Below are 21,589 nucleotides of genomic sequence, written 5' to 3' on the forward strand. Positions count from 1 at the left end.
ATAGGGTGGATGTTTTAGAATCTACATTACCACAACTAGGAGCCCAGTCTGTGATATTTAAGTTTGTGGATGATGGTGTTAAAGCCATTTTAGTCACTTGATTAAGGCAAAGTGTATGTATTCTGTTTTAATCTAGAAAAAAAGTATTATTTTTCAGCTTCTAATGGCATTTAAAATAATATACAATATCTCTTCTGTGAGGGAGTCCTGATCAACTGGGCATTGCATGCAGCAAAGGTCCCGTTGACGAACCAGCAGTCAGACCTGGTGCTCCTAAAACACATGGGTATCAGCCCCTTCACCAGTCATGCCAGTAGTGGGACAGTCTCTGCCCCACCTCTTCCTTCTGCATGCACTTTAACCTTCCTGCCTTGGTATATATAGTCTGTGAGGCTATCAGAGTTCTCCTGGCAGCCATCATGAAGGGTACTGTCTCGATTTGCTGTCTCCTCACCCTGCTGCTTTTGCAGGCCACAGCAGGTAAGAATCGGACGCTTTCGTAGATAAAGATTCTGTTTTGAATCTGATGGTGCATTTATGGTATGTCATAAAATTATTCCTTACTGCTTTTTGGTGGATGAATTTGATGAACATCTGTAAGTTTAGCGGCTGTTGTAATTAAAGTTTACAGAAGGTAAAATGAGAAGCTGAACTGAATCTGAGATAGAATGAAAACTACAGAAATTTTGCCCTGTTTGTAGTTAGCTCATGTTACTTCACCACTAAGTTATAGTTTAATTAATTGTCTAAAGTGAAAGTCCGATTTACGTTTTTGAAGGAGGGACAATGAGGAGTATTTAGACTCTGCTGTGGCCTGACTGCATGTCAGCTGTCCAAAGGCATGGCACCAGCTGATGGAAAGTCTTAGTCTAACTAAGGAGAGTGGAGCGGCCATGTGGGGACCTTTAATAGACACTGAATCATTCTCCTCACTTCATTCCTAAAAATTAGGTTATGCATTGAAGAGTCTGTATTTGTTGGGTGCATTTTTTTTATCATGAATATTGTCCTAAGCTAGATAATGTGGAACAAAGTAAAGATAATTTCTTGTTCAGATGCTCTGATGCTTTGGCTTACTTTCTAAACCTGTGGCCCTGCCTCTGGGTCTCCGCTGTTGGAGTTATTGTTACCCTTGTCTGTCACCCCTGCCCGTCCTTGGGGTGCCGTTTCTCCCTCTACAGTCTGTAACCAGGCTTCTATATTCCAGGCTTGTCAGGTGCCTAAGATTGGAAGACCTCCTGAAACCCAACACTGTCCGCCACAGTTCTTCCCTCCCTCCCCTTTGCATCATGGTCCGCTTTAGATATGCTGTGCAGCTGCTGTCACTCTGCACTGTCACAATCGCAATTTATTCCCAGCAACTGGCCTTTTAGGGACATGCATTCTCCATGCAGGAGGGGTTAAACTGTGGGAGCCTGTCTCTACAGACCCCCACAGGTGGGTTTTTGGTTCCTCAGAATCAGATTTACCACCTTTTTTTTTCTCAGCACACAAACATTTCACAACCAAAACAGCCAATGATGTACTCTAAAAATTTTAGAGGAAAATGTATATTGTATCTGTATATTGTAATCTTCGCGGTAAAAACATACTGATGAACACAGATCCTGTAGATGCAGCACGAACACCATCATCTTTTTATTGAAAGCATGTAGTGGTGGGAAATTTTTTTTATTTGCTTGTTGTCTGCTGATACACTGTTAACCAGTACCTCATGTAGTGGAACAATACCCACAGCATGATGTTACCTCCACCATACTTAACAGTGTAGCACTCTAAAACCTGGTATGTTAAAAACAACCAAATTGGAGTAATTCTGCTAAACCACTCCCGGACAACCTATACACAAATTTACGTTAGGGATTTTACCCAACAAAATAGGTTTAGGTACACATATTTTTCAGGAAAAATTTAATTGCATTTTTCAGGAAAAATATGTGTCAAGGTGATAGTTATTATTGTTATAGTTATTGAAAATTATCTGAATTTAGATTTTAAAAGTCATATTCAGTATAAACCACTAAAATAAATATTGCCTGGTTATATTGACTTCATTGACTTCAACACTGAACCAAGCTAGCTGTAGTTTTCACGAAGCACTTTGCAGCGAAAAGGCTAATTTTAAAGGGATAAATATGTTCTCTGTGTGAACTGACATCAATATTGTTACACAGTCTTGTTTTATTTCTTGTTTCATACTGTGGAAGAGTTTCAGTAAAGTCTGGTCAGGTTGCTTTATAGTTCAAGCAACCTGCTTGAACTATAAAGCAATTTTTATCTGCCTGTAAAGAACAATAAGGCCCTTTCTGGTCTCTTGTCTGAGTGAACAAACTGGGTCTCTGTTTTTGACCCAATACTAGGTTAAATCTTTGATTAACACATCTGTCCTAACAGTGTATACTCAGAATCTGGTCTAAAGTATTAACCCAACAGGTTTTTGTGTGCACGTGATCAAGTTTTAAGTTCGTCTTCATCTGATTTTATCTTTTTATCATATTTCATCCATTTTAGATCAGTATTCACTTTTAAAGTAGGTTACACATTTCTAAATGAAAAAGCAAGCAAATGGTTATGTCATAGGATGAATTTGATGGCACATGAAAATAAATTAAGCTGCATTGTGTGTCTTATGTCAAACATAGAGTTTATCTGTTAAATGGTGACAATATAATAAAAGCAATGCAACAGTCAGATCCATAATTTGTGCCAGGTGGACCAAAATCAGAAAGCTGAAAGTACTTGCAAGACACAACAATTCAAATTCTTTTGAGAAAAATTGAGAAGCATTTAGTGTTAAACATTTATTGCACATGTCACATTATTACTGACATTTACTGGCATTTATAAGTCCTAAGTGGTGTGTTTATAGCTGGAGGTAACACTATCTATCCAGGAAAGACATTGAAAGTTAAAGCAGTCTCCAAGTGATATGTGAGTCCCTCTAATTGCATGTGGCATGTCTGGGACATCCCTAGCTGTAGTAGAAGGAGGAGAAGAACAGATGCACTAAATGACCTTACAACACTTCTTAGAGTAGCACCTAAGTCCCAAGGGCATCAAATGTACCTGGGTGCTTTTCTAACAGTGAAACATATTGCAGAAACTCCCCAGCATGAAGTGATTTACCCTCTGAGCTCACGCTCTTTCTTTGTGCAACTCCTAAAGTCAATATTTTTTATATAGAGAGCAAAATGTAATAGCTCCACTTGGAAGAAAATACACAAGAGGGGCCAAGACTAATATGATCTTGTAACATCTTTAAAAACTCCAATCCAGTAATTGTCATAATGCTTTGAGGAAATTATTTATTTTTCTTTTACTTAACGAATCTTACTATCAGATAAACCAGAAACGCTTAATATGCTCTTTTTTCTGTATGTTTCATAAGGAAGACCATTGAGTGGGACCACTTGTCCAGTTTGGTTTTGGTCCAGCTGTTAGTCTTCAGGTCCAACTACCCCGGATTAAACTAACTGCGGAGAGTTACATTGAGACTTATCTACTGCATGTAATCTATCTATTGCTCACAAAAACTTAATATAAACTTTCCTTAAAAATTCAGAGCTATCACTTTAATTTGCTTCAAATAAGTACAACAAGCAGCAGGAAATCTCCCTGGTCTATTCTGTTTTGCGTATTACACTGTCAGGTTTGTGGGATATTGATGTCTGCGTCTCCATACTGACAGTGGAAACCTTAAAATAGGCAGCAGTCATTCTGCCTCCTCCTTCTCTGTCCATCTTTTGACCCATTGTGAGTCTATTTCTGACTGTGGGGGAGCACTGGCTGCCCAAGCCGTGCCACCTGTTCCCATTTGTGACGTCTCCTCACCACAGCAAGCACAAACTCTGCTAAGTAGCTTCACATCTGACACTTTCTGAAAGAGAAATCTTGTGCATTTACACTGCTACAAGTTGTCTTTCCAAATCAAACAAAATATACCTTATCTGTACTCTAGATTGCTAAAATGAAAATAAGATCAATGCAATTCCACTGAGGTTTCCGGTGCAACGTCTTGACCTTTAATAAACGTCTGAATCCCTCAGCTCTCAAGTTAAATCCTTTAACCTGTGCTTTCGGCTCTTGTCATGTTCAGTCTCACTAAATTTGCCTCCACTCTGCTGTGAGTGAAATATAATCCTGGGTCTTCAGATAGATGGAAAAATGCATCCATGTTGATACTGTGTAAATACTCATAGCAGATTCAAATATACACATTTTTAAATTTAGCACATTACCTGCCCTTTCATCTAGACCTTGTGAGATTTGACATTATTTTAGTTTCTTGGAAAGGTATTCCCAGCACTGAAGATTTTTTTTCACTTTTTTACACATCATCTCTGCTGCGAACCATTGTGGCTGCAGCATCATGCTGCAGAGATGCTTTTTTTTTCTGGCAATGTCAGCGAAGCTGTTTAAAGATGATGTGAAGATGGATGGAGTTCAATAAAGGGCAATCCTGGAAGAATAGCTTTAATAAGTAAAGGCTGATGAAGACTTGACACTTGGTCAGAGCTTCAACACCAACAACAACAACAACCTTAAACATAGTCAGAGATAAAATACATTGGTTTGGATAAAAGTTAATTGATGCGTTAGAATAGCCCAGTGAAATTCCAAAGCTAAATTCAATTAAGAATCTGTAACAAGACTTCAAAAATGTTCATGAACGCTCTTGACTCAATATGACTGAGCTTGAGGTATTATGCTAAAAGGAACATTTCAGTCTATAGAAATAGACTGACCAAAAAGAGTGTGGTGTACTGATACCTTGAGTAAACTGCTTTTTATTGATTTTAATTAGGGGCTTCATTGTAAAGTGGGGATGAATACCATGGCAAAGGATAATTTTTGTGTTTATATTTTCCAAAAAACATGAAAAACCACGTAATATTTCTTATCATTTCACTTTACCGCTACACATTGGTTTGCGTTGGTATTTAACATAGAATGTCAATTAAATTCAGCAAGGTTTGCAGTTCTAAAGATAAAAATGTTAAAAAGTTCAATGAGTATTAAAAGGAATGATTCAATTACTATCACAAGTATGATTTATCTTATTCATGTTTAAAATGTTTAGTCCAAAAACTGAGCTCTACTGTTGTTCATTTTTAAAATATCCTCACTGAACGGTCCCCTAATGAGAAGTCTATAGTTGATGTATGACTCCGTGTCACAGAGCGGTAATGGTAGGCTTAAATTGGCGGCATTCCTGCAGAATGTGCCGATGCCACCAGAATGTTTCTCCAAACCGAGCGAGCGTTGAGTGGCAACGAGCTCAACGAGAACAGAAAGCAGATGTCCAGGGGGCTCAGATCCTCTGGCGCCTCCGGGGTTAATTCCGTACTGCGATACCAAGACTCTCCCCGTCTCCGCTGCACAACATTTCTTCTGTGATTTTTGGGAGGCCTCCATCAGGTATTGACTTCTTCAGGAAGGTGCTAACAAGTTCACAGCAGCTTGGCACACTCTAGGAGCTGGTGTTAAAAGACGTGAAGCTCTGAGTGACGAGGGAAGTTGCAGAAGCTTCGGTTACGGTTGAGGACTTCGGCCACAGATAGCGATTCAAGTCGAAAGGCAATGAATCCTTTCGAAGGAATATGTGAACACATTATGAACATTTTAATTTGTGTGTTCTCTTGATTCCTTTTGGGAGGACAACTCTTTCAATCTATTTTAAATATGATAAAATTTGCTTGCAAAAAATAGTTTGCAAAATATAGATGTGCACGCCTTTATGTGTGTAGCTGATAACCTTTTAACCTTTTGGTTTCTCTTTGTCGTGCACAGGGTTGGCAGCAACATTGTGCAGATTTAATTTTAGCTGGCTGACTGCATAGGAATCAGTACTATTGCGTTGTTCAACCAAGTGTATATCCCTGCTGCCTTATAGCAAATAAAGCTTCTGAGGTTTAATTAGTCATTGTGGATAATTGATTGCTAAGCACTCATTGAGTATTTTTAAGGCTACCAGCCAGAACGGTCAGTAAGTTCAATTAAATTCACTTTAAATTCAGTTTAACTCATATGTCATGATCAGTTTTTACAATTTGTTTTTCTATTTTATAGAAAAAAATTGTTATAGTGGGATAAATTGTTTAGGTAAGCTAAAGTAGTCTAACTACATGATGTGTCAGTCTACTGCCAAATCATCCAGCTACTTAAGATGATTTATCCTGAGGCAAAAATGTAATAGATGGAAAAATTCAAACAGCAAAATGAACAGGTTTTTACCAGCTAGAGCTCTGAAGATCTTTACCATCACAGTCGTTTGCTTCCGCTTTGCTATGCACAGGAGTATCCATCGTGGTCTGGGGTGTAATAATAGTCAATGAAGCAAAGAACAATCATCTCAGATGTAATATTTAACCAACAGAACATACCATTCTTTTTGCAGGGCATTTTAAATGACCTTGTGGGGCGATAGATGTAGTCAAACACCCAACCATGCAAATGGCAGCCAGTCATTTCAAAACATCAACAATAGACTACCTTGCGAAGTCGTTTCACCCGGTTTCCAGGTGAAATAAAGTTAGGATCATCCAGATATCCAACTCACAGAGAGAGGGAAGTGCAGATGCACAGAAACTAGGCCAGTGTAATGAGCATTACAAAAGCAGCAAGTCGGACCACGAGTAAGGTGTTGTATTCTTTCCTCTGAGGTTGTGTCTGGTTGTCATGGAAAAAACATATTCCAGAATAAAACTATTAAAACTTTTCTCTTTCAGAGTGAAGTTAGGAATTAGAAATCAGAATTAAGACATAATCTTTCATTTGTTTCAGATTTTGGGCTTTGATTAGGCCCTCTATGTCAGTAAAAGTTGTGTTTTGATTTTGTTTGCTGGTCCATGTTGGATTTTTGTTTGTTTTGGTCAGTTATTAGCAAAAAAATTTTTTTATTGATCATCAGTTTTCATCAAAAGTTACAATTTAATTGAGCATTTTCAAATAGTTGTGTGATACAATTAGGTCCCTGAAAATGAAACCTTTTCCGTCAGTTATCAGTCATGACTTAAAAATTCAAAATTAAATTTCCAACATCAGATTCTGCCTAAGCAGGTTAATCTCATTGATACATACTGTAACTTGAATGATTATAAATGTTGTCAAAAGCTGTTAAAAGTCTACTTTAGTGTAACCCCGTCTGATCAGCTTGATTCTTTAGCCTCTTCCAACTCAAATACACTCAAAACTTGATTAGCTGTTTTTTCTTCAATGTGTTTTTTGTGAAATATAATTTGTGAAATCCTGTAGGAGAAATATATATTGCATTGCTATCTCCTGCAGGTTTATACTGAATTTGTTGATGAAGAAATGCATTGTTGGATAATATCTTTAAAGCTAAGTCTCATTAATTTTCCAGTTAGTTCTGACCAGTTAGTCTTGCATCCTGCTTGTAAACAACCATGCCTTCATGATTTGACTTGTCATTTGATTTGTGAATGTGCTATTCAGATGTTGGTCAGAAACGTTACAAGTCATTGTTCACATAGCAGGTGGCTTTGCTCCAGTTTGTTGGTGGACAGTCCTCTAAAATGGGAGTCATTTTTCATTGATAAGTTGGCGTTCATAATTGAGTGAATCGAACTATTTAGCGAAACAAAAAATGATCAACGGTGCATATACTTTTCTTATCTACCCCCTTTACTTGACTACCCTTGAAAAGATCTTGTAAAAGGAGAACTCACTTATGATTTTTATTTTTATTTTTTTAAGTTCTACAAGAGACAGTCTATTTTGACAAAACTGAACAAGGAAAGATCAAATCTGCAGAAAATAAATATCTTTTACTTTTCCCCCTCCTGGTGTCTGAAATGTACAACAAAGAGTTTATGATGAGTATTACATAAATCGCATAGGCACCACCGTTTCTTGCCAGCCTCCTGCTGAGATAAGAGGGCTGCTCTTTGAGCACAAGTATAAACGTTTTCATGCTTTCTGATCCTCCCATGCAGGAATTCTTGATTTTATAATATGGTGCACTTGAGGTCATAGCAGGTTATAAAACTTCCCATTTACAGTGAATTTTCATAGATTTGAATATAAGGTCTTATTTATTTATTTATTTATTTTTGCAATCTGCATAGGGTCAGGGGTTAGGGTTAGGGTACCTTATATAGACAGGTGAGTGCCTTTCCTAATCAAGTCCAGTCAATTGAATTTCAACTCCATTTTAGCTGTAGAAACATATCAAGGATGATCAGTGGAAACAGCTGAAAACTGAACTTCAGATCAAAGGCTATGAATACTTGTGTAAATGTATTACCTTGGTTTTTACTATTTTTAATAAATGTACAAAAAAAAACAATAAAACTCAAAATTTCTCCCTTTTTGTCATAATCTGACATTTAGTTGTCATCTGATGTGACAAGATGTGGACAAAGTGAAGTGCTCTGAATACTTTCCAGTTGTGCTAAACTGACATCTTTTGATATCAGTTTTAATTGTTTATTCTGTAAAAACTTTTAGATTAATTCGAAAGTCAAACTGTGCAGCTTCATTTGAAAAAGAAAATGTGAAACCTCCAGAGTATTTTAATGATAGATCCCACATACAACTATTTCTGATGTTTATGCACTTGAACAGAACTCATCAGTCTGTGCCTACTTTGTTAAAAAAAAAAAAAGAATCCACAGAAGACTGCGGATCATTGTTGAATGCATGTGACTGCAGGGAACACTCACATTGGCTCACCTCTTTGTGAAACCGGGGAAGTCCCAAGGCTTATCGCTGATGGCCATCATTAAAGCCTCCGGCGGTGCCATGTCTTTGTGTGTTTAATTTCAGCATTTGCTTTCTAAATTAAGAGCTGATCGTACTAACAGCTGTGATCTAAGTAACCTGATAGGTTCAGAAGAGGACATGACAAGTGAGCAAATATGTCCCTGTCAGATCCTCTGCCTCGTTCTCCCTCACACAAACAACCGGTAGCCAGTTATGGTAAAGAATCCACATTCACATTCAGGTCTTTTTTTGGTCATTAAACCCCACAGACAAACTGACTGAATATGAAGCAATCAGGCGTCGCTGGTCCTACAGTTTCTATATTCAATTGTGATAATAGTGTTTTACAAATGGTGCTTAGCAAAAGGCTTTGGGTGATCTAAAACCTCAGATTACAAACTCTTGATGTCAACAAACTTGTCATCCAAAGTCTGCCTCACTTAAAGCCATTGTTGTTCTAATGTTCTGTTGGATGCTTTGAATGGGCATCATAAAATTCACACTAGGCAGGTGAATCTTGCTTATGTTTTGTGTGGTTTTTTTTACTTTTCTTTCAGAGGTGGAAGAATTTGATTCTGTCCTAAGAGACAGATCTCATATTGATGAGACACTGCGGCTTGCAGCTGAGGAAAAAGCAGCAGACTATGCCGGTGAGGAACGCAGAGGTTTTTGGGTTTTTTTATCATCTTGTGCTGATTAGAGGACTGAATAGTTTAACCAAGGTGCTTTAGTGTTAGAAACTACATTATAGAAAAACATTGATTTTACTTCTATAATAAATAAGTATGTTTATGTTTGTTGCTGCAATTCCAAAAATAAAAGTTACATTTCGTTGAGTGAAAATCTCCAGATTATTAAACAAAAAATTGTGGCAACATTTTGTTCCTATGTAGATATTCCTTTTGTAAACCCTTCCTCTGACACTGGTCCACTATGTTCTGCTCTCTTATCTCATTTTCCAGCGGCTATACAGAAGTTGCGGAAGATCTACCATACGTCCATCAAACCCATGGAGCAGGCCTACAAGTACAACGAGCTCAGGCAGCATGAGATTTCAGGTATCACTCAAACTAAGTGTTCAGTTTGTCTTTGCTTTATCTGTTGTGTGGATTCTACTGATTAACTTTTTTATGCACACTTTTTTGACACTGTTTAATGAGGTTTAGAAAGTTTCTTTTTTATTCCAGTGCCTTGCAAAAGTACAGACAGACCTTTCCCACATTTAGTTGTCACAACCACAAACTTCAATCTATTTCATAGGGAATTTATCAGATGAACCAACACATAGTTGGAGTGAAGGTGAAGGGAGCTTTTATATGATGTGGAATGTTTTCTACAATTAAATTGCTGAAAGGTGTGGTGTGAACAAACAGCAAATATACTGTAGAAGGGTGGCATAATGAACAAGTCGAGTTTAAAGGTTGCCAGAAGCCATTCATGGGACACAGAAAAGAAGATGCTCTGCTCAGATGAGATAAACACTGAGGTTTCTATGGTAACTAACTATCTGTGGTTGAAAACTGGCAATGTGTGTCATTCTGAAAACTGAACAAGAGGCTGTTTTCTGAGCTAGTCAAAAACATGGAGACTGTAGTCCTTGCCTTAGTATTTCTTTGGGTGTCATTTCTGGTTAAAAAAAAAACAAAACAAAAAACATCTTAGAACTTAGTACACCGAATGGATTTTGAGAAAACATCTTGAAAGTTGCACAAGGCTTTATGAACTATGGAAATGAAAAGCTGTTTGCGTACTCTTCCGCATTGCCACAGAGCAACATCAACCAGACAATGGGAAGAGATTTGACTCAATTTGACTTTAATGGACACCTGGCAACTGTGCTGGATTGACCTCAGATAGGTAGTGGTCTTGGTTTATACCCTGGTACGATTGCTGTATTCACACCTACACAAACAAACTGCACAAAGAAGGGAAGCTAATCAGAGTTTGTTTTAAATTTAGGTTTAAATAACTCAGGTGTGAAAACACTCTAAAAGCTGTTGACTCAGGAATACAAATACACACCACAATTTTCAAATTTTTAATTGTAAAAAAAAAAAAATCCTTTTTTTTACGTTTATGCCCTGCTTTGAGTTGGTAGGAGACCAGAAATATTTTTAGAATGAAATACAATAATTTTCACCCTCATATGGCCTTTTAGGCTTGGTTTGCATGCAGACATTTAGTTTCTATCAGCGTCTAAGAATGTCCTTTTTGCGAGGGACAGTAAATTCCCGTCATTGCCTGACCACATGAGCACACCATGCATTTGTTGACAGACATGTTTGACGACTTGTAGGTCAAATATGCTAGCGTAAATTCCAGTCATGATCTCCAACTCATTCATGTACATCGACACTCTTCCCCTCCCCACTGCTTGTAGAAACCTTACTCCCTTACTGAGCTCTCCTTCACTTCCTCTTACCTTCACTTCTCTGTCCTCCCCTCATCCCCATCTCCCCTCATCTAACAGCATACCCCGGACGAACCCTGGGCGACTCGGCCACAGGTGGGTGTGGGCAGGGCTTACCTGTGCATGGCACTGCCTGAAGAGCTAAGCCCCTTCCTTTCACCCTTCACAAATTTGCTGTCTGTTGAGCTACAGTGTTGTGAAAACATTTGCCCCATTAGAAATTTAAACCACTTTTCCTTTTTTTCCAGATCAAATTTTAATGTAAAATTACCAAATTCTGAATTGGGATTAGCCACATTTTTCTGGTTTAGTTTTATTAGTCACACCAAGGCTTGTTTGCTGCCTGTGCTGAAGGATCAAGAAATGACTTGAATAGAATTTGACAAGATGAAGTAGACAAGATCTGAAGCAGAAACACATTTTACCCCAATTTAGGTGAAATCTACTGCTGAAACAAAGAGCACACAGGACTGAAGTCTCCAGTAATTTCCTCAAGATTTGATAGATATTTTTAAATTGCATCATTCAGGCTGAATGTTTAGTATTCTACAAAATTTAAACAACTTTAATATTGTCTGAGTGGGTGTAAGTCTGATCTGTACCCTTTTGTACCCTCAAATATTGAGAGCCATTTGACCATGCTGACCATGCTATGGTCAGCATGGTGCTGACCATGCTATTGTGTAGCTAATTTGGCTTCCTTTGTAGGATCACTAGTCATTTGGAAGATCCCCTTGAACTTTCAGTCTCAAGAATTTGCTGACATTTCTTTTTGCCATCCCTCTTGCAACATCCACAGACGCTAATCCCTGCGATTCTTTGGCTTGCAATCATCAAATGAAACACTTCACATTTCTGGAAGCAGAACCATCTCATGGTTCTGGAACCTGGTGTGGGATCAAAGTTCTCAGCATCTTTCATCTGCTTCTTTCCAACATCTGACCAGTAAGCATCTTTGGATTGGAGAAGCCTTGTACGACGATAGCCGTTCTTGGACATCTTGATCAGACTTTTACGACTGGGATGAAGAGGAGGTGGGGGTGGTTGGTAGGCCATCGGGGGAAAGCACATCGGAACCCAATGCATGTCATAGTTGGCAGAATTTTCTGGCTGGAAACCCATTTGACCAAAGAACAGGTCCTCATTAAAGATGTCAAAAAAAATGTATGCTCATCCAGTCTCTGTAGGAAGGCTGGTCTGCTTGATTTGGAGCTGAAGGGTTTTGTGGAGGAGAGACATGTACAGATGGACAGTCAACTTCATTGCCCTGGCCAGACCACTCTGCATCATTTGGAGATACACTTTGGGAAGGCGCAGCATTCACTGGTGGAGTTTGGGGTTCTGCCTGCCCTATGGCATTGGGTGGATTTTGGTTAGCAGGGGCCAAAGGCCAAGTGTACCTTACAAGGGCAGGGCCGCTTGTCTGGCTACCTAAATCGTTCTCTTCAGCAATCTCCAGGTCTTTGAAGAACTCGTCATCCAGGTCAACGTGAACATCTGCTGGGGCCTGAAATCAACCTCCTGCAAGCAGATAAGTGTTGTCAAAGCAAGATCAAAGGTGGAAGGAAAAAAAATACATACCTGTTGTAGTTGAACCAACAGAGGAATAGTTTAACAGCAAGGAAATCCTACATTGGGGTAAAAGCAACATCATCAAACTCAGTTCTAAACAAACACTTACTGTACATACCTACAGCAACAAAACAGACCCCAAAAGAAGTCCAAGAGCCATGGCTTTTGACTGAAAAGCAGCTTCCTTTTGCTTCTCAGGTGCTATGGCTTGAGACAAAGCAAGCAGAGAAAAACTGCAGAATAAACTCTGCTGTTCAGCTTTGCTGCATATACCCTTCCCTGTTTGGGTCCTACAAAGACCACTGCCAGCTGCACCTCATAGAGCAATTAGCATTTATTGTTCATAGGTGAAGCAGCTGATCAAAACCAACGTAAAGGTCTTTTCTCTTAGCATTACACTAACACTAGATCTTCTTTGAAGAACATCTAAAATATTTTGCATTAACCACATCCAATATTCCATCAGAAATTAGCTAATTGTAGTCACTGTTCTTTAATTTGGGGGTAGTAGCTGGCTTGTAATCAATGACAACCTTGTTTTGGGCTGGCAACAAGATAATCTGCCTCTACCATTGACAAACTGTAACTAGACGAAAATATTTTATATTTACCTTTTTAAGACATTACTTAATTTTTAATGTCAAATATATATATTTGACATTAAAAATTAATGAAAATGCATTATATATATATATATATATATATATATATATATATATATATATATATATATATATATATATATATATATATATACATTCCAAATGAATGCAGTAATTCATTTGGGAAATCTAGTCAAAATCACAATCATATATATGGCAAAGTTCACATAAAAACATTTTTATAACTTTTTTGCTTGCTATAAAGTACATCATAAAATATTAGCTAAATGCTGTTGTGTCTCACAGAATAAACAAGAATATCTGACTGGTTAACCTACACACCAACTCAGCTGTTGACTGATGCCTTCAACAAATGGCAATTTAGGAATATTTAAGAAATATTTATTAAACAAATATTTCCTAAATAGTTATTTAATTTAAAGAAACATTTTTGGTAATTTTGGAAGAATATTTTATATGCTTAATGGCATTGTTGCTGCCAAAGAAATAACAAATGCTCTGTTTGGTAATTGCTTTTTAAAATCACCTAAATGTGTTGCATTTATCCAGGTTATCTATGTCTGGCAACATTTTTTCTTATGAGATGAAGAATTTCAGTGTGGCAAAAACAAAATAAATCTGTATTGGGGACAATGCTTTCTCATGACACTGTAAATATTTCAAACATGCTTCTCTTTGTATAAAACAAGATGTCCTGTATTGGATTGTCATCAAAACAATCTTTCATTTAAAGCTTCTGTCCACAGAACGCTGCCGTTTTTGGAAGCTATGCAAATCAAAATGGGGAGGACATTAAGTAAATAATAAACATTTTTGCTCTTTAATTTTGGGGTCTGGGAGAGAATCTTTGATTTGTGCAGGTAGTGTTAAAAGCATGGCAGAGATGTGCAGTTTCGGCTTTAGCTTTGAAGAGCAGGGTCTGGGTGGTCTGTGTTCAGATAGGACTAAATACATTTTGCTCCTGATTTAGCTCCAGAACATCAAATCCCTGCATTACATTACTGTCTTCAAAAAGTTTTTTTCTTTAAATTTTTCTTCATAAGTATAGGTAATGATACTTCATTTTATAAAGTATCATTACAGACCATGTTATCCAACCACCCCTTAACCATTTCCACATAACAAGTGGCAGATTGCCTGGACACACAACTTGCAGTGTTGAATCTGTTTCAAAATTTCTCATACTCTTTTTTTATGCTGTGGCTGCATTTTTAAAAATATGTTGTTGCTGCTAACACCTGTCAGCTGTAGCTTCAGTGTGTGTTTTTGGCCCATTTTTGTATTTCTTGCCCGAACCTTAACTTTGCAGCCTCCATGTGCATGACTGAGGCTGACAGAGCTCCTCCTTTGCTCATTAATAATGTATAAACCTCTTTTTCCTGAAAAACTTTGTATGCAGTGTGATGCATCAATACAGACAAGAATGCAATACTTTCTATAGTACCTTGCAAAAGTACTCAAATGTCTTCAGCTTCCTCACATTTTTAATGTTACATCCAGTCTCTGCAATGTATTTTATTGGAATTCTATTTAATAGACCAACACAAAGTAACATATTTTTGTACTGAAAGAAAAATTATACATGATTTTTAAAGATTTTTTCACATATAAAAATTATTAAAGTGCTGCCTGCCTCTGTATTTAGCTGCTGTATCTACTCAGATATTCCCAATTATAATCCAGTGCAGTCAGTTGCCTTCAGAAACCTTTTGGTGTCTTTGTTAAACATTATTTTAGAAAACCAACAATGCAATCACGCTGAACACTGAAATATGGTTTTGGCAGCATCATGCTGTGGGGTTGAGTTTCTTCTACAAGGACAATGTACTGTAGCTAGTTAGAGTTCATGAGAAGACGGACGCAGCTAAATACAGTGGAAAACTGGAATGAAACCTGATACTGATGTTTGTTTGCGTTACAGCAGGACAGTGATCCTATACCTACATCCAGAGCTACAATGGAATAATTCAGATCGTGGATGTTCATGTTTTTATAAAAAAGACAAATGGGCAAAACTTTACAAACCTGCAGGAAAAAAAACTTGCAGTTGTAAATGGAGCAAACAATTATCCTGCAGACTGGAAAAGTGCGTGGTTTTAATTCCATGTCACAATTATTCACCACTTTGTGTTTCTCTAGCACATATAATTCCAATACATTGAAGCTTGTGGTTATAGTATGCCAAACTCTGGAAAAGTTTAAATGTTTAGAATACCTTTGCAAGGCACTGTAAATGGTAGATGTTATGAAAACCTGCTTCATTGTTACTCTGACCTGTTTTCTATGAATCAGATGGTGTCTTTGGAGATTATTCATCCTAAAGCTGTTTGTTTTTGCTATCATCATATGCAAAATGATGCATACATTACAAAGTCATTCAATTTTCTTTTTGATCTTTTAATACGGCATCACAACTGTTTAAGAAGCACCATTTAAAAACATTTTGGCTGATTGATTAGAACATAGAGGCTTTAGTTTGGAAAGAGTTTACATTTTGAATAAAAGTGGAATTTTCCTCTTGACAGTTTTTGCAACCTCACTGAAATGTTCATTTCTCACCTATCAGATGGAGAGATTACCTCCAAGCCCATGGTGCTGTTCCTTGGACCCTGGAGTGTAGGAAAGTCCTCAATGATCAATTACCTCCTGGGCTTGCACGACAGCCCATATCAGCTTTACACAGGTATACCACGCAGCTACGTATTGCCAATAAATCATATTAGTGAGTCATTTTCAGGGGAAAATTGAGCAAGAACATCTACAGGAAGATTAGAAGAGTAGTATTGACTCTCACAAATGGATGTTTAACTACATTTGCTGAATGTTGTTGATGCTTCCTTTCTTTGGTGAATGTTTGTCATTTTTATTGCCTGGAAAAAAATATGTTGGCCATTTGCTGCACCTTTCTTGCTAACTTATTCTCTTCCTTAATAATTTTACTCTGCAGGAGCTGAGCCCACTACCTCTGAGTTTACTGTTATAATGCACGGGGAGAAAATCCGTTCTGTAGAGGGTATCGTCATGGCAGCAGATAGCTCTCGCTCATTCTCTCCACTTGAAAAGTTTGGCCAGAACTTCCTGGAAAAGCTCATCGGCATCGAGATGCCTCACAAGCTGCTAGAACGTGTGACTTTTGTGGACACACCGGGAATCATAGAGAACCGAAAGCAGCAGGAAAGAGGTAACAGAGACAGTTTACTTTGTATATGCATATCAGAAAGAAAACAAAAAGAAAGCATTTCTTGAACATTTTAGCATTTGTCTCAATATACCACAGACTTTAATATTGTTCATCGGGATTCTGTGTGAGAAATTGATCTTTTACTAAAGACTACAAAAACAGCAACAGTGATTTTTCAAACGTCACAAAACAGCTACAATGCAGAGCTCCCAGAAGTCTTCCTATGCACTTTAGCACACCCACTACATAATTCTGACACCATGCAAGAAAAATGTTCTGTCCAGAATAAGCAACAATAACAAGCTGTAAAAACTCTAGAACTTATGCTGCAAAAAGAGAAGGACAGCATGTTGCTTCTGCAGCTTTGCTCTTGCAGACTAGGTATACACCTTAATGGTGCGCATCATCCTGAACAGGTCCAACACCCGGGCAAATATAGTGGTGGCAGCATCAAGCTGTGGACATGCTGATCAAAGCTGATGGGCATTGTGATTATTTTAACAACATGTTTATGCTTTTGTAAAGCACTGCACAGTACAAAATAAATTGTAACGCAATTTGTTTTCTTCCACCCAGGTTATCCTTTCAATGATGTCTGCCAGTGGTTCATTGACCGTGCTGATCTCATCTTTGTTGTGTTTGACCCAACCAAACTGGATGTTGGTCTTGAGCTCGAGATGTTGTTCCGGCAGTTGAAAGGCCGGGAGTCACAGATCCGCATCATCCTAAACAAGGCGGACAATCTGGCCACGCAGGACTTAATGAGAGTTTATGGAGCACTCTTCTGGAGTTTGGCTCCACTTATTAATGTGACTGAGCCGCCTCGTGTCTACGTCAGCTCCTTCTGGCCATATGATTATGCTCCAGACACCAGTCGCGAACTCTTCAAGAGAGAGGAAATCTCCCTCTTGGAAGATCTTAACCAGGTGATTGAGAACCGGATGGAGAACAAGATCGCCTTCATCCGCCAACATGCCATCCGTGTGCGCATCCATGCCCTGCTTGTGGACCGTTACGTCCAGACTTTCAAAGAGAAGATGACCTTTTTCAGTGACCCAGAATTGGTCTTCCAGGAGATTGTAGATGAGCCGGACAAGTTTTACATTTTCAAATCAATTCTAGCCAAGACCAACGTCAGCAAGTTTGACCTACCCAACCGGGATGCTTATCGTGACTTCTTTGGCATTAATCCAATCGCCAACTTCAAGTCCCTGGCATCTCAATGTTCCTACATTGGAGGCTGCCTATTGGATAAGATTGAGAAGGCAATCACCAACGAGCTGCCTGCTCTCCTGAGCAGCATTAACTCTGGCAAGCAGCCCGGCCTGTCGTCCTGTGAGGTCACTGGTTGTGGTGAGAAGCCAAAGAATCGCTACCGAAAGAATTGAGGAACATAAAATAACTTGTCAGGAGGAAGAATGGTGACAGAGGAGGTGAAGAGAAAGGGGGGTCTGGTGGGAGCCAGCCCTGCTTTTGTCTGGACATTTGTATTGTTGAGGAGATACGGTGAGGATTAATGTTTGGGGGGTTTTGTCCTCAGGAGAATAAGCTGATATGATAGTGGGAGAAGGAAGCCATCGTTCGATACGGCAGCTTAAGGACACTAATGCTGGAGAAATGAGAACATGTCTCTGATATCAAAGTATATTAAAACACACACCCTTCTCTCTGTTATGGCACAATATTTCTGGACTGTCTCACACCAATGGGTTGGGAGGATACTAATGCAAGAAAATGGCTATCAACAAGTGAGTTGACATAAAAATGATAACCCCCGATGATACCAGTTCCCTTCTATGTGAATAAAACAAAAGGTGAAAAAAACAGATATATGTACAGTAAAAATATATGAATTGCATTGCAGCAGGTCAATTCCAAACTCTTCAGAGGTTGTTTTTGAAGTAGCCTTTTTTGTGGGTGCTATGCAAAAGCATGTATGTCTATCTGATCAAATGATTATCTTTGCATGTTAGACTTTCCATTTTTATCTACCGATATGTGTGCTTTTCTTCTGCCATAAAGAAAAAAAAAAACTCATGCAGCATCAAACCGACCACGCATCAAACAAGGCCTTTTTTCTCTTAGCTTGGTATGCCCATCACTCTTGGTTTTTGATGATGAAGTAAACAGAGGTCAGGGTTCAAGAGTCTTTGGAGCAGAGAGAGTATGTTCAGTCTGCTACTCTTCTTAAATATATTTTTTATTTCTGATTGTTTTGAATCTTTAAACTGCCAGGTTTTGGTAGAATTTTAAAAGTTATTTTAGGTGTATTTTGCTTCTCATTTTTGTTGCCAATTCATCACAATAGAAGCTGAAGAAGATGTGCTTGAGTTGCAGCTGTCTTTTTTACATTTACTCTGCTGTTTTCTCTGCACATTTAAAAGATATATATTTATTGTTTTTCTGTACATTTATCCATCCATTGTCCTTCGCTGATCCAAGACCATTTTATGTGGGTAACAGGTTGAAGAGGGGAACCTAAGTTACTTCTCTTAACATTTTCTCGTTTGTTCCTGTGGGATCTTAAGGTGATCTCTGTCCAGAAAGGACATACAGTGCTTCCAGTAAGTTTTTGATCTTCCCCTAAGTCTCCTCCCAAAGAAAACATCCAAGACCAATGAGATATGCTCAAAGAAACATCCAAATAATATGGTCCAAACACTACATCTGACTACTTTCAATTTAAAGGAGCAGTGACGTAACTTCCACCACATGACTGGATCTACTTGGGACTCTCAACCATTATCTATGACTCATGAACATAAGTAAGAGTTGAAAGTAAGATGGAAATCTAGAGGGTTTTTTTTTTAGCTGACCCATTTCTTCCACACCACAGACTGGAGCAGTGGACACATTACTGCAGACAAGGGTCCAGTCTGTCTTCCTATCTCCCACTGTGTCTGACCTTCACTTATGAAAGAGACACAGTGACACTTAAGTCACTCTACTCAAGACAAGGATTGAGCTACAACCCAAAGCAAGCAATCAACCTGTTTTCCAGGTCTGAGATTTAAAGGAACTGACACTCTTCTTGGCCACCTCACACTTTGCTGCTGACCAGGCCAATGCACGCTGAAAATCTAAGCAGAACCATATCATGTGCAATAAGCACATGATATGGTTATTTTTCTGCTAAACTCTAAATGTAGATTTTCTAAAATGTTACAATTTGTGGATTGAATTACTTGTTAAATAGCACAAAGCAGGGAAATGCAAAACTGAAGATTCACAAATTTAGCCCTGACCTCTGTGGGAACAAGATAGATTCTGACCTTGTTATCCCAAGAACATTGCAAAAAATATCGTGTTCAAGTACAAATCCACTAGGTAGTAACAACCGTCTGAGAATCAAGCATATTATATTCTGTTACCAACAGACTTAAGATATGTGAAGAACAAGTAAGACAAGCCTGTCTTACTTTAGGAGAGAAAATCCATGATGTTTTAAAAAGCCTTCACAGTCTGTGAAAAACAAAGTTCTGAGTCCTGCAAGAGCTCGACATAAAAGGGAGCTGAGTCAGGAGACACAGGAACTTCCAATTTACCTCATTAACATCCTTTATTGCTTTACACATCCACACTTTGAGGCATGATGCAGAGAACAGCAAAAATCAAGCTCGAACAAACCTGTTTTCCCAACTCTGTTCACAGGTGAGTGCTCCGGATGTTGTCTTTATACTGCAGAGGCGGAACATGGCCACCAGAGGGTGCTGTTTAAAAAAAGTAAAAGAAAGCCTTGTGAACTGCGAGAGGTTTAAGACAAAAGCTAGTTGTGCTTCTGATCTATTTCGGTGTCAGTTTTAATCACCTTTTAGACGATGAATGGATGTGTGTCCTGTCGAATATAGTTGACGTTTCACCTTTTCGTATAACATTGACATTACCCCTGGCCCAAGTTGTGGATGTTTGACAGAAAAGAATAAAAAATATTTGATTGACTTGTTCAGAAAAATGTTGTGATTATTCAGCTAAAATGCAGAAAGATTTTAATAATCTTTTTTCCACTTGTTGAGTTTCTTTCTCACACTTTGCCCCTTAGTGTTTCAGGAAAAAAAGTCTCAATTTGTGTTTGAAATTAGTCAGTTATCATAAATTGGAGAGGAAAGTGGTTCAGCATGAGTCCATGCCACAGCATTCTGAACTGCCATACCCATAAGCATCCAACTGTAAAAGAACCCCCAAAAATATCAGGACAACTATTGCAAATAGAACATCAAACACTAAGGTTTCACATGATTAAGCATATAAAAACATCCATTACTTGACAAGAGCTGACTTTAAAAAAAAACATGCCTAATGTAACTGTTTTAATATTCTTTATAAAAAAATTTTTATTGTGGCTCACTTGAGAGTAGAATGAGTTTTGAGGTTGGATAAGTATACTGCACTGTGTTACAATGTGGGTTTAATGCATTTGATCCAGACCAGTCCAGTTTTCTGCAACTCTTGGATATCAACACAGTCAAATCGAATATGGCTGAAATGCCACATCAGCATGCAGTTCCTACAGAAGTCCTACAGAATCTTGTGATGGCAACATAATGCTGTGGGACTGCTTTTCTTCTGTGACAAAAGCTAGTTGTAGTTGATGAGAAGTCAGGTGGAGTTCATTCTGGAATAATATTTATTAGGACTAACATCTAATATCAACCCTTAATAATGTCCTCTGCATATTAGGAAAGTTGGACACTGCTGGTTTAGATCAAAACTAGTCCAGATCTAAATCCAACTGAGATGATGCAGAAAGTCTGAAAAACTGATGCAAACTCCAGTGTTTATATGTGCAAAGCTAGGAGATCTTCAGGTTTGTATTGCACAAAGAAATGTTTCTACAGTATTAACTCAGAGGGATGCTTGCAAATGGGAACAAATGTTTTAGATGTTTAAGCAAGAAAGGCTCAATTCTGGAACATGAATGAAGATAAGGTCCAAATCTGAATTATTAAAATTACACAAGCATAAAGTTGCACTTCTGATATATATTGATGAAAAAATTCCTAATTTAATCCTTAAGTACTGGTTGTTTTCAAATGATTAGAGCTTATTTTCCTATTTTATGCAGCCTAGCTTCAGTGAACA

The 21,589-nt window shown here is 38.1% G+C and overlaps 1 protein-coding gene across 2 annotated transcripts; it reads left to right on the forward strand.

Annotated features, from left to right (window-relative positions):
• Positions 1–379: 379 nt before the first annotated feature.
• Positions 380–20,448, forward strand: srl (sarcalumenin). 2 transcript variants are annotated; one of them, XM_032588230.1, is made up of 7 exons: positions 380–480; positions 9,282–9,374; positions 9,687–9,782; positions 11,195–11,230; positions 15,896–16,012; positions 16,277–16,510; positions 17,087–20,448. In XM_032588230.1, the coding sequence occupies exons 1-7, from the start codon at positions 420–422 to the stop codon at positions 17,896–17,898; spliced, it is 1,449 nt and encodes a 482-aa protein (XP_032444121.1). In that variant the 5' UTR covers positions 380–419; the 3' UTR covers positions 17,899–20,448. The 2 variants fall into 2 exon arrangements, with proteins under 2 accessions (XP_032444121.1, XP_032444122.1); XM_032588231.1 differs by lacking the exon at positions 11,195–11,230.
• Positions 20,449–21,589: the final 1,141 nt, after the last annotated feature.

Source organism: Xiphophorus hellerii, chromosome 16 (genome assembly GCF_003331165.1).
Source record: "Xiphophorus hellerii strain 12219 chromosome 16, Xiphophorus_hellerii-4.1, whole genome shotgun sequence".
NCBI lineage: Eukaryota > Metazoa > Chordata > Actinopteri > Cyprinodontiformes > Poeciliidae > Xiphophorus > Xiphophorus hellerii.

Excerpts from the sequence above, each read along its gene's own strand:
- srl (XM_032588230.1), top strand. The coding sequence starts at position 420 with ATGAAGGGTACTGTCTCGATTTGCTGTCTCCTCACCCTGCTGCTTTTG. Across the intron at positions 16,013-16,276 it reads CCCATATCAGCTTTACACAG|GAGCTGAGCCCACTACCTCT; the intron begins GTATACCACGCA and ends TTTACTCTGCAG. Across the intron at positions 16,511-17,086 it reads CCGAAAGCAGCAGGAAAGAG|GTTATCCTTTCAATGATGTC; the intron begins GTAACAGAGACA and ends TCTTCCACCCAG.